General features: G+C 40.1%; 2 protein-coding genes across 2 annotated transcripts; both read right to left on the reverse strand.

The window, feature by feature from the left end:
- Window positions 1-1,728: 1,728 nt before the first annotated feature.
- On the reverse strand, window positions 1,729-7,029 carry LOC106583334 (neuritin-like). The gene is made up of 3 exons (XM_014167412.3): window positions 6,833-7,029; window positions 3,174-3,324; window positions 1,729-2,224 (listed from the first exon to the last, which is right to left on the reverse strand). The coding sequence occupies exons 1-3, from the start codon at window positions 6,882-6,884 to the stop codon at window positions 1,999-2,001; spliced, it is 429 nt and encodes a 142-aa protein (XP_014022887.1). The 5' UTR covers window positions 6,885-7,029; the 3' UTR covers window positions 1,729-1,998.
- A 1,304-nt stretch (window positions 7,030-8,333) lies between these two features.
- Window positions 8,334-11,908, reverse strand: ssra (Translocon-associated protein subunit alpha). The gene is given in 10 exon segments (NM_001146360.1): window positions 8,334-8,705; window positions 8,933-9,026; window positions 9,158-9,236; window positions 9,374-9,450; window positions 9,621-9,755; window positions 10,090-10,217; window positions 10,370-10,463; window positions 10,576-10,637; window positions 10,639-10,701; window positions 11,806-11,908. Coding segments are annotated over 10 exon segments (873 nt in total). The 5' UTR covers window positions 11,876-11,908; the 3' UTR covers window positions 8,334-8,634.
- Between the last annotated feature and the right edge of the window lie 349 nt (window positions 11,909-12,257).

Below are 12,257 nucleotides of genomic sequence, written 5' to 3' on the forward strand. Positions count from 1 at the left end.
ATTTCACTGGTCATCCCCTTTCCTTCCAGTTCTCTGCTGCCAATGATGGGAACGAATTGCAAAAATCATTGAAGTTTGAGACTTATATCTCCCTCACTAACTTTAAGCATCAGCTGTCAGAGCAGCTTACCGATCGCTGCAGCTGTACACATCCCATCTGTAAATAGCCCATCCAACCAACTACCTACCTCATCCCCATATTAGTTTTTCTGCTCTTTTGCACACCAGTATTTCTACTGGCACATCCTCATCTGCACATATATCACTCCAGTGTAAATTGCTAAATTGTAATTACTTTGCCACTATTGGCCTATTTATTGCCTTACCTCCTTACTTCATTTGCACACACTGTATACAGATTTTTCTATTGTGTTATTGACTGTACGTTTGTTTATCCCATGTGTAACTCTGTGTTGTTTTTGTCGCACTGCTTTGCTTTATCTTGGCCAGGTCGCAGTTGTAAATGAGAACTAGTTCTCAACTGGCCTACCTGGTTAAATAAAGGTGAAATTAAAAAAATGAAGTTACATTGTATTTAAAGGGATGGCTTAAGATAAATGTACTGAAAACACCATTGAATGAAAACTCAACTAGAAAATATGGTGGCCAGCAATTGGGAGGGTTTTACATTTATTCGGAGTGTGCAAGGTAGCCACACCTGCAGAGCGTGTTACGCGACTCAATAAGGTAAGTCTGAATATACTGAGAAGTGTGTAGGAAAGGCATAAATTCTTAAGTCAGGATTCACCCCTCATTGCCTATTCAGTCTGAGAATAGTAACGGAGAAGCCATACAATCACACCACATGTTGCTATAAAACTACAAATTACTTACATTTTATATTTATATTGACTCAGTTTGATGTTATATTACAGCTGTTGACAAAATGAAATATTGTAATGCATTGAGGCATTAGCCCTAACAATGCAGGGTGGTGCCATAGAAGAATCCTATGACTTAAGTCCTATATATTTTAGCTTCTATAATGAAGTGAATATTTGTGGCATTACCTCGTCTTTATTTCTACTCAGTATGCTGTGCGTTTTGTGTAAGGGTGAATGTGCTTGGAAGTGAACTGTGTACAATTGTATATAGTTGTGGGGTCAATGATATAAAATGAATTAACAGCCAAACACTTGGACTTCCATACAAGACACAGGTTCATAAAACAACGCTGAACATTCTCACATAACCAGCGATCATTTTCAGGTACAATAACTAGTTGGCAAAAGAGAAACTAACTAGACTATTGTCCTTCATCCACAATTGCTAACAATAATTTAGGCATTTTACTGTAAGGTGCATAATAAAGCAAGGAACGATATTTTCAGTTAAGAACATAATCTACCTCAACAATTTGTTACAATATTTTCAGTTAAGAGCGTTACCTGACTTTAACAGCAACTACTGTCTAACAGGATGACCAAAGAAACGGTTTAACAGAGCAAACATATACAAAATACCCTTTTGGTGTCATTATAGCAGCCATGCAACTCCAACCATTTGGGGCTGGTGTGTAGGGGTCAAAAGGTCATTGTTTATAAAGAATTCACTTGATTGTCAACAAAACCGACCAATTGCTTTAAAATTGCTTTTTTTCATAGGCGTATACTGTAGTAGGTAATTTCATTACAATTGCTTGGGTCTTGGGTGTGTTTGTTTATCCAAACTCCTAGATATTGATGACATTAACATCTAACGCTCTGATAACATAACCCTATAGCTACTTAGTGCCATTGACATCTATGGTGGGTAACCCAGAGGCATAGGTATCCATTCATCTCTCCATAGACATAAATGGCTCTGTGATATCATAGCCTTCTGATTACCCAGTACTATACATATCAATGGTGTCTCCATAGAGACATGGCTCTGTGTGCTAACCTAATCTTCAACCCATATCCCCTCTCTACTCACTGATCGTCTCTCTACTCACCCCACCTCGGGAATGTGAGAGAGCATGGGGGTGGAAGCGAGGAGGAGAGAGGCATCCCCCACCTATGTGGAGGGCCAGATGGGCCCTCCCAGGATCAGCAAGCCCAGGAACAGCGCGGGTAGAGGCGAGCGCAGGCTTGGGGCCGAGCTAGGGCTGCACAGGTCAAAGAGGCTGCCCTGGAAGCGGATCTTCCTGGAGTCTTCTCTTAGGGTCTCCCAGATGGAGCCCACCTCCTCCTGACACCCGGACAGTGCCGTCAGGGCACACGTGTGGAACGCCTCCCAGTGGCTAGGGGTGAAAGATCAATCAATGAATCAGTTAAATATATTTTATAAAGCCCTTTTTACATCAGCAGTTGTCTCAAAGTGCTTTACAAGAGGGTCTTCCACAAATCCACCACCTGTTTTATATTTGACATGAAAACATGCCATTGGTTTTCAATCTATTGGATTGAAGAATGACATTGGTTTGATTTATCTGGCACTTTAATCGCCTCACATGCCAGGCTTCAAAGCTCACCTGTAATACACATGGCCAAAGGTGTGTTTTACAGGAGTATTTTTGGTTTATTATTGTGTTTTATACTACTGTCCAGTGAAACTGTAACCGTTTTTATTCTAGCATTTTGCAAGATCAACCCACCTTTATTTTCTAGCCACAGAAATTAGATTGGAAAAAAGAGCTGATGCTGCACAGGGAACTTGTTTCACCCAGGGAAGGCAAGGCCTGTGTAAGCTTTAGGCAATAATATATTTTACTATGTATAGGAATGCACTCGGTAACAATAAAAGATGGCCTCTGAGTTTCATTACTGCTGCAGCAAAGTCATAAATTATTCAGTACAGTGGCTCAGTGTTTCAGCACCATTCACTTCTGCTATCTTCCTCGGAGGTTACAGCATCTCTCTCTTCTCTCCACTGTTCTTACGCAAGGTACACACCTCACTGGATTTCGATATTAGATCTTATATGCACAAGCAGAAGGAGACTGCTTGAAAAAAGACAGACACTGTTTTATACGTTCTGCCTACAGTCGTAAGAGTAATCAGGTCCCATGAGATCCTGGGGCACTGCAAACACAGATGCAGCTATGTAGAGGATGCTGTATGACACACACACACACACACACACACACACACACACACACACACACACACACACACACACACACCACACACACACACACACACACACACACACACACACACACACACACACTCTCTCTCTCTCTCTCTCACCTACACACAGCTTCCACTCCCATCTCGCTGGTCACATTCTCCTGGTAGTTATCCATGCTCTCCCCCAGCTCCAGAACACAGTCAGAGAAGTCCCTATAAATATTCTCACACTTCACATCTGCCACTGAGACTCTTGCCACAGCCAGGGACACTGCAAAACACACACAGAGAAAAAAATACATCCAAATGCATTAAGGAAAGAAAGGCCATTATATTGCCTGTTGAGAAAAAAATCATACTGTATTCATATATATCCTGCTTATTCATTTTTACCATCGGTTTTATTGTACAATTCAGGCATTGCACTTACAGAGGCCAAATATAATTGTTTTATGTCATGATAGAATAACAATAGGCTCTAGTATCATCTTTATCTAGATCAGTGGACGCTGGTGAGAGGAGCTGTAGGATGATGGGCTCATTGTAATGGCTAGAATGCAGTGAATGGAATAGAGTCAAACGTGGTTTCCATATGTTTGATCTGTTTGATACCGTTCCATTAATTCCATTCCAGCCATTACATTGAGCCCGTACTCCTATAGCTCCTCCCACCAGCCTCCACTGATCCAGATCTTTATCCATCTCCCTGTTTGAAGCGAAGAGTGTCTTCTGAAACAAATGGGAGGATGCCAAAAGTAGGTCACCCTCCTTCTTTGTTGTTCTTGGAGTTAAAATGGAGGAAACAGAGACATAACAGCTCTCAGCATCCCTCCCAGGAAGTTTGGCTAACGTTTTTCTTCCAGTCTTTCAAAATGGCCTCTCAATGTACTTTTAATGACGAGATTGCATTAGAGATATTTGTCCTCCTGTGATTTAGAGATGCTTCAAAGGGTGGATGATGCCATCAGCAGATATGTCCGTTGTCAATAGATATAATCAGCATAGGCTACCTGTGAGAATGGTTCATGTCACAATTCTCTCCCATCTACCTCCTCCTCCCACCCCCTTATTGATCACTTAGGCTCATGGGTCAGGGTCAAGGTGTCCAAGGCCACTGTAACAGCCACTGTCATAAGCTTGAATGATTGATTTTAAAGCATAGAAAACATTGAAGTATATCAGGGCATGGATTATATTATGGGATTCTGAGAATAGAGTAACTGCCCCCAGATTTGGTTGTTTGCCTGGATCATTTTCAAGAAATCGATTAAATTCCCAAGTCCCACTGCACATTCAATCCAATGCCCCCTCCCCAAATACAGTAGCTTGCGAAAGTATTCACCCCCGTTGGCATTTTTCCTATTTTGTTGCCTTACACCCTGGAAATAAAATATAGAGTTTTTGGGGTTTGCATAATTTGATTTACACAACATGACCACCACTATGAAGATGCAAAATATTTTTTATCTTGAAACAAACAAGAAATAAGACAAAACAACTGAAAACTTGAGCGTACATAACTATTCACCCCCCCCAACGTCAATACTTTGTAGAGCCACCTTTTGCAGCAATTACAGCTGCAAGTCTCTTGGGGTATGTCTTTATAAGCTTGGCACTTCTAGCCACTGGGATTTTAGGCCATTCTTCAAGGCAAAACTGCTCCAGCTCCTTCAAGTTGGATGGGTTCCGCTAGTGTACAGCAATCTTTAAGTCATACCACAGATTCTCAATTGGATTGAGGTCTGGGCTTTGACTAGGCCATTCCAAGTCATTTAAATGTTTCCCCTTAAACCACTCGATTGTTGCTTTATCTTTGGTCTCTTTGTTGCCTCTCTGCCTCTCTCTATTAATGCCCTCATTGCCTGGTCCGTCAGTTTTAGTGGGCTGTCCTCTCTTGGCAGGTTTGTTGTGGTTCCGTATTCTTTCAATTTTTTAATAATGGATTTAATGGTGCTCCGTGGGATGTTCAAAGTTTCAGATGTTTTTTTTAAATAATCCAACCCTGATCTGTACTTCTCCACAACTTTGTCCCTGACTTGTTTGGAGAACTCCTTGGTCTTCATGGTGCCGCTTGCTTGGCGGTGCAGCTTGCTTAGTGGTGTTGCAGACTCTGGGGCCTTTCAGAACAGGTGTATATATAATGAGATCATGTGACAGATCATGTGGCACTTAGACTGCACACAGGTGGACTTTATTTAACTAATTATGTGACTTCTGAAGGTAATTGGTTGCACCAGATCTTATTTAGGGGCTTCATAGCAAAGGGGGTGAATACATATGCACACACCACTTTTCCGTTTAAAAAATATAGATATATTGTTTGAAACAAGTAATTTTTTAAAATTTCACTTAACCAATTTGGACTATTTTGTGTATGTCCATTACATGAAATCCACATAAAAATCTATTTAAATTACTGGTTGTAATCCAACAAAATAGGAATAACGCCAAGGGGGATGAATACTTTTGCAAGGCACTGTATAATAACAATAATATTTAAAAATATATATTAGCTGTAATACTACTGGCCACCTAGCAATTTTATGACGTTAGCTTTAGCTAGCCTAGATAGGTTCCCAATCTCCCAACCTCATAACTAGCTACCACTAGCCATTTCATGCTATCAATCAAGCAGCATACCACCCTACAACCCACTGCTGGTTTGCCACTGAAGCTAAGCAGGATTGGTCTTGGATGGGAGACCAGATGCTGCTGGAAGTGGTGTTAGAGGGCCAGTAGAGGGCACTATTTCCTCTGATCTAAACAAAAAGATCCCCGGGTAGTGATTGGGGACATTGCCCTGTGTAGGGTGCTGTCTTTTTGGATGGGACATTAAACAGGTGTCTTGACTCTCTGTGGTCACTAAAAGATCCAATGGCACTTATTGTAAGAGTAGGGGTGTTAACCCTGGTGTCCTGGCTAAATTCCCAATCTGGCCCTCATAACATCATGGCCAACTAATCATCCCCAGCTTCCAATTGGATCATTCCGCTCCCCTGTAACTATTCTGCGGGTTGTTCCTGTAGATGATAATGTGTTTTCAGTCAACTTACCTGGTAAAATAAGGACAAAATTAAATAGCTGCCATTCCTGCTGGCAAGGTTGGTAGACTTCAGAAAAGCAAGCAATTACTGAATATGACTCACATTCTTTTCAATCATTTACCCAGATTTTTACCAGAGAAGCATATTTAGTTTCTTTAAAAAAAGAGCCACCAGGAGGATACAGCTCAAGAGGTAAACTTAAATATGCAGAGAAATTGACATATATATATATATATATTTTTTTTTTTTACATAGAATTAAGCATAATGATTATGGCTCTTGATTGCAGGGCAAAAAATGTTTCAGGTGTTTGAAAAATGCACAATTCTCCAACTTCAGGATGGGGCCTAGTCCCCCTCCGGACCGCCCTCCAGCCATACTCAGTACTCTGTGACCCCAAACCAGCACAACACTGCAAGTCTATTTCTGGTCAAATATCATTCAAGCACTCCAAAATCTAACTGCACACACCTGAGTGACAATGCGTTATTGATAAGCACTTAAAATATGAAAAAGGCTTGGCACTATCAAATAGTAGGCTACAACTCTATTCTCACCCTGCATGCAACATCTACATTTAGCCTACACCCTTAATTAATAAAATATTACGTTTCATCCAATATATTATAAAAACAGAGCCAATACAGTGGTGTCGAAAAATAAATTCATTGAATATGACAAATTATTATTCTACAAATAAATATGTATCTAGAACGATAATTGAACCCGTCTTACCTAATGTAATACATGCACAAAATATTAGAATCTTCGCTGACGTAAATCCCATTTCCCATATCAAACCCAGCGGAGGGTGCCTCTCGCCATCTGTGGGATCCAACAAAGTCGCTCATAAATTGAGAAAAAAAATCAAAGCGAAGTAAGATGAATCGATCAAGATAAATTACTTATGACGTCCTATCTGGTTACCAGGAGGCGATTGACATTTGCAGTATCAGTTGCAGTTTATTCTCGATCCAAAACATGATTAACAACCGTGACGTTACTTAACCTGCCCCTCGCGTGCGTGCATCGTCTCAGAGCGCTTCTCTCACCTCATCAACGCTCTTCGCCAGAGATACGTTTAGTGCCATCCCATGTCTCTCATTTGCTGACAGACAAATATAGCCCATTGGTAAATATGGACAGTCTCCTCTCAGTCGGATCCCTTGTTAATCTGACATTAGTCATATTTGATTTCTCTGAGAATAATATTGAGCAAAATCAAAAGATCAAATAAAGTGCTTATTTCAGAGCTTCATAAATTGAGGCATGAAATCAAAACAAATGTATTTGTCACATGCTCCAAATACAACAGGTGTAGACTTTACCATGAAATGCTTTCTTAAGAGCCCTTTCCCAACAATGCAGATTTAAAAAGACAATTATACAAAATAAAAAGGAAATAGAAACACAATAAAATAACAATAACAAGGCTATATACAGTACAAGGTGTACTGGTACTGAATCAATGTGCTGGGGTACGAGGTAGTTGAGGTGACCAAGGTAACATGTACATGTAGGTAAAAGTGACTAGGCAATCAGGATAGATAATAAACAGAGTAGCTGCCGTGTGTGAAGAGTGTGTGGCATCAATACGCATGTGTGTTTTGTGTGTGTGAGCATATGTAGTTTGTGGTGTGTATGTGTGTGTTGGAGTGTCAGTGTAGTATGTGTGAAAAAAATTATAATTCATAGTTCAACCAGTTACATTTATTGTAGTATGGTTTGGGAAAAAATGAAACCTGATTCTGAAAGCAAGTACCTTTTCAAATGCATTTGTATCATTCACATTTAACAATGTAACCTGGTAGCTGATGGCCTTTTCTTTTGAAATTCTCTTCACTGAGCCTTTCAAAGCATCTTTATGATATTCCAAAGTATGACACTGAAAAACCTGGTCCACATTAACAAGGAAAACTTTCCCTTGGAGGAACTGGGAGACCCTTTTGGTCACTATCTCAATTCCTGACAGGGAGTCAGCCACTAAGGCACAGAATGAAATAGAACTAAAAGCTCAATATCATAATACTTCAGGAATTTAAGTATTTAAATACATTTCTAAAAGTAAAAAAATGTAAAAGATTGATTGAAATACTTGGTGTAGCGTTATAGCTTTCTTTGGCAGGTCTAAAACTCCCCAGGTCTTCCCCATGTCTTTCATGGAGCTGGCATGGTGTTTACATTACTTAGTCTTTAGTCTCATATCAGTCCTTTAGTGTTTCAACCACACAGTGATAAAAAACAAGTTCCTTTAATTAAACAAAATGTGGGCCAAATTTGCACAATTATGACCATGTCCAACTAGAGTGGTGTCTAAATGGGACACATTCGTGACACCAGTGTCTTCAGTCCAAGAACCCTTGACATTGAGACATTTGGTGTATGCCTATGTATCAGCAGCAAAAAGCTCTTGGATAACTAACTAGGTCCACCCAGAGGTTGACCAGAGGTTGATGGTGTTGACTGTTGTGATGTCATGGGCCTTGAACATGGGCCTGGTGGATATTGATATGAAGATGACCGCATCATGGAATAGTTTACTGATCTACTCCCACCGCTCTCTTGGTGCGTTTCCTTGGAGAGGCTTTAGGGGATGCAGATGCCTTGCCTGTAAGAGAGAGAGAGACAAAGAGAGTAAGAGAGAGAGAGAGATGGTCAATACAGCCATTTGAGTTGATATTCATCTTTGTACAGACAAGATAAAAACAGAGGATGCCTTTTCAAGTACACTTCCAAAAAAGTGGTTGTTATAAGCCGAGTTTGAATTTGTCTTCCTGCGCTCAGGAAGAAAAGCTATGACAAGAGTATTAAAGCTCATGACAAAGCTCAACTTACTCATGATGTTGAGGGTCTCTTGGGGAATCCAGCTTATGTCCACACCGTTCATCCCACCAGTGCCCGTCTCCACCTTCACGGGGAACCTCTTCCTCTGCACAACATAGATGAAAGGTCATCACTTCATTCACCCTGATGCTCATTTTTAATGTAACATTCAACACCATATGTAAAGAGGTTGGAGATATTTTAGACTATGACAATTTAGATTCATGAAACTCGTACCGTCCTAGACTCCAGCACCTGGTACATGCCAAAGACCGCCAAGACAACCAATCCAGTCAGGAAGATATACATGAATATTCTGGAGGAAAAACAAAGGAAAACATGTCATACCATATAAATGAGTTAAAATATTTAAACAAATGTACCTAAAACATAAATTAATATAACCAAATACTGGCATAAAAATAGAATTGATGTATGCAAAGAAATGCTTACGTCTCTCCATCCAGTCCCTCCTCCAGCTCAACGATAGTGACGGTCTGGTTGTAAATGGCCGTCTGGAAACCGTTGCCCTGCGGAACAGTCAAAACACAAGATCAGCGCCCCAGGACACACATTCCAAGGAACTTCTGAACCTGGTCAGGGTGATGTCTGAACACCTGGTCAACAACCCATATGAGCTGGGCATACTGAAGATGCAAAACACTCCAATAATAAAAACAATCAATAAATCTAGTCTCACCTCACTGTCCTGGTAGTTGAGTAGAATAACCAGGCCGAAGGGACGACCAGCCATAGGCTGAGCAGGGATGAAGGAGTACTCAAAGGAGGCCTGCTTCTGGGGCTGGACCACAGTGCTCAGGGGCAAGGCTGTGAACTAGATACCAAAAACATCTAGTGTACTTTTCTGATCAACAATGGCAGAAAGTTCCCAATACTACATTTTACAGGGCATTCCATGTATATTTGGTAAATACAACACACTGTTTTTGAACTAACTGTCATCTATCATGGGTAATACATATGTTATCAGGTTTGTAAAGGCTTTATAATAAGTTAATATTATAGTAGTTGTTAGTTAATAAATTGGAAGTAAACAGATTACAAACCCCATTATAATGTATGTTACAGAATCATGTGTGTTTTCATGGGGACTTTCTATTCCTCAGATGAGGCATGCAGGCGTCATGCATCCGAGAGCCCAGACTCACATTCTGGATGTAGAACTGGAAGTCCTGAGGGTAACGGAAGGAGGCCTCCAGGGAATGGACAGTGAAATCCTGGCTTCCCTTGTTGGTGAAACCCACCAGGAACTTCACAATCTCATTGGCTGGGAACTCTGGATAGAGGGCACAAAGATATACAAATTAAACCATTGATTTGAATGAATAATTCCATTCAATGCTGTCTTGCATATTAGCGTTTAAATTTACAATGAATGACTGAGTGTAAAATGATATGAAAGTCTTCATCAAGGAAGAGAAGGCCAACCTTCCCCAGTCACAAAGACAATGGTGGTGTCAGCATCAGGGTGAGAGGTTACATCTCCAACTGCAGCATCTTCATCTATGTCATCCTCTGTTTCCTGAGAGATTTCAAAATATCAAATCAAATAGCAATATGTCAAACAACTGTCTGGTTCATTTGGCAGGGACAATAGAAGCCGCTTTCATCCCAGTTCGACCAACGTCACATACTGAGCCTGGGACCTGATCTTCTTCCACCAGCACCTCATCCTCTTCCTCCTCCTCCTCCTCCTCCCTCATCGACTATTGAATCTGGGGAAATGTCTTCCGCAGACTCAGAGTCTGCAGATACTTGGCCTGTCCAAACAGAGAAAAGAAGCCATTAGCAATGTGTGCATTTTAACACATACACATAGCATAAATTGCTATAATAGCTAATGATAATTGTGACTTCAACTCGCCACCTGTTAAAAAGGCCAGGCCTCTTATTAACCTAACGTTACCCATAGTTTCTCCATCTTCACAAAAAATACACATATGATACAATGGATCAAATAAATGTAAACTAGTGACACTACTAAATAGATACAAGTGATCATGAAAAGAGATTAGTTCATTGTGCACGTTCACAAAGAATGTGTAGCCTAAAGGCTAAAACTAGGTCCTGTTATGCTTCATGATTGGTAGGCCTAATTAATCGAAAATGCTGTATAAACTTTGTATAAGAAATTGCAAAGCCAATCATTTAGTAGCAGGCCTGCCATATTGTATCAATTTGAACACTATGTGACAGGCAAGATACAACGTAAAAGTCAGCGCCTCACACGGGTGTTGCAATGCATCAACACAGTACTAACGCAACGATGATCCTAGGACACGTCACCATAGAAAAAAGGGGAACTCAGAGTAGAGATTACCGTTCTCCTAGCAGCAGTATATTATGCTGGCAGCACGATCTGTTACTTGTATTTTTCAAAATAAGAGACCCCCTGCAAAGATATGCTAAACTTTGTGAATATCAATTTTTTTTAGCGCTCTAGTGCAGAATTCTAGTTGTGTATAGAAACATTATTGCCCACCAGACACATTTTGTCTTGAAAAATGTGTCATTTTTGTTTCTCCATTTAAGGTTCTTATTGTCTTTCACCACAAAACTACATCTATGGAAATGTTTCATTTGCATAAGCATGCGATGTCTCAACAAGCCAATATCGAGAAAACTTCCCAAAGTTTTATGTTCCTGCTATAATTTTATGTGAAATGCAGTTGTTTACTTAATTAATCAAATATGGACATTGAGCACGAAGCTTTAAGACAATGCAGTCTTCAAACGTTAAATATCACTGAATGAAAAACTGCGTTATGCCACGTCAATGTTAACTTTGTTAACGTTTCATTATTGCAATGAACTCTGGACCGCTGGAGTGACGAATACAAATTCAGAAGGATAAAATGACTTACCGAAGGATATCAGGCCACATGGGAAAGCCACGAGAAAAAGTACAAGTATTTTTGATCCGAAATTGAACATTTTGCTGCGGTCAAGTTCGTAGCTTGCTACATACACATCAGCACTCAGGAAAAGGAAGAAAAGTTAGAGAAGACGTGGGACAACAGTTTTAAGACACGCCCATACTATGCACGTATAGGTATTGTCAAAATGTTTAGGAGAAATTGATTGAATGAACAACAACAAAAACACATGTCATTCTTCCATCCATAATCGATAATTAAATGAACTTATGTTGTGGGGGTTCTCACTATAGTTAATAATTGTAGATCATTTTAGGCCTACGCTCCCTAAATATTTATAATATTTTTTTTATTTCTTTGCAGCCACTATACATTTTTTTTAGCACACTAGCAAACATATAAGTACATTCCCCAAAACAGACAAACAAAAAAATCTTTCA

This window comes from Salmo salar, chromosome 22 (assembly GCF_965601325.2).
Source record: "Salmo salar chromosome 22, fSalSal1, whole genome shotgun sequence".
NCBI classification, from domain to species: domain Eukaryota; kingdom Metazoa; phylum Chordata; class Actinopteri; order Salmoniformes; family Salmonidae; genus Salmo; species Salmo salar.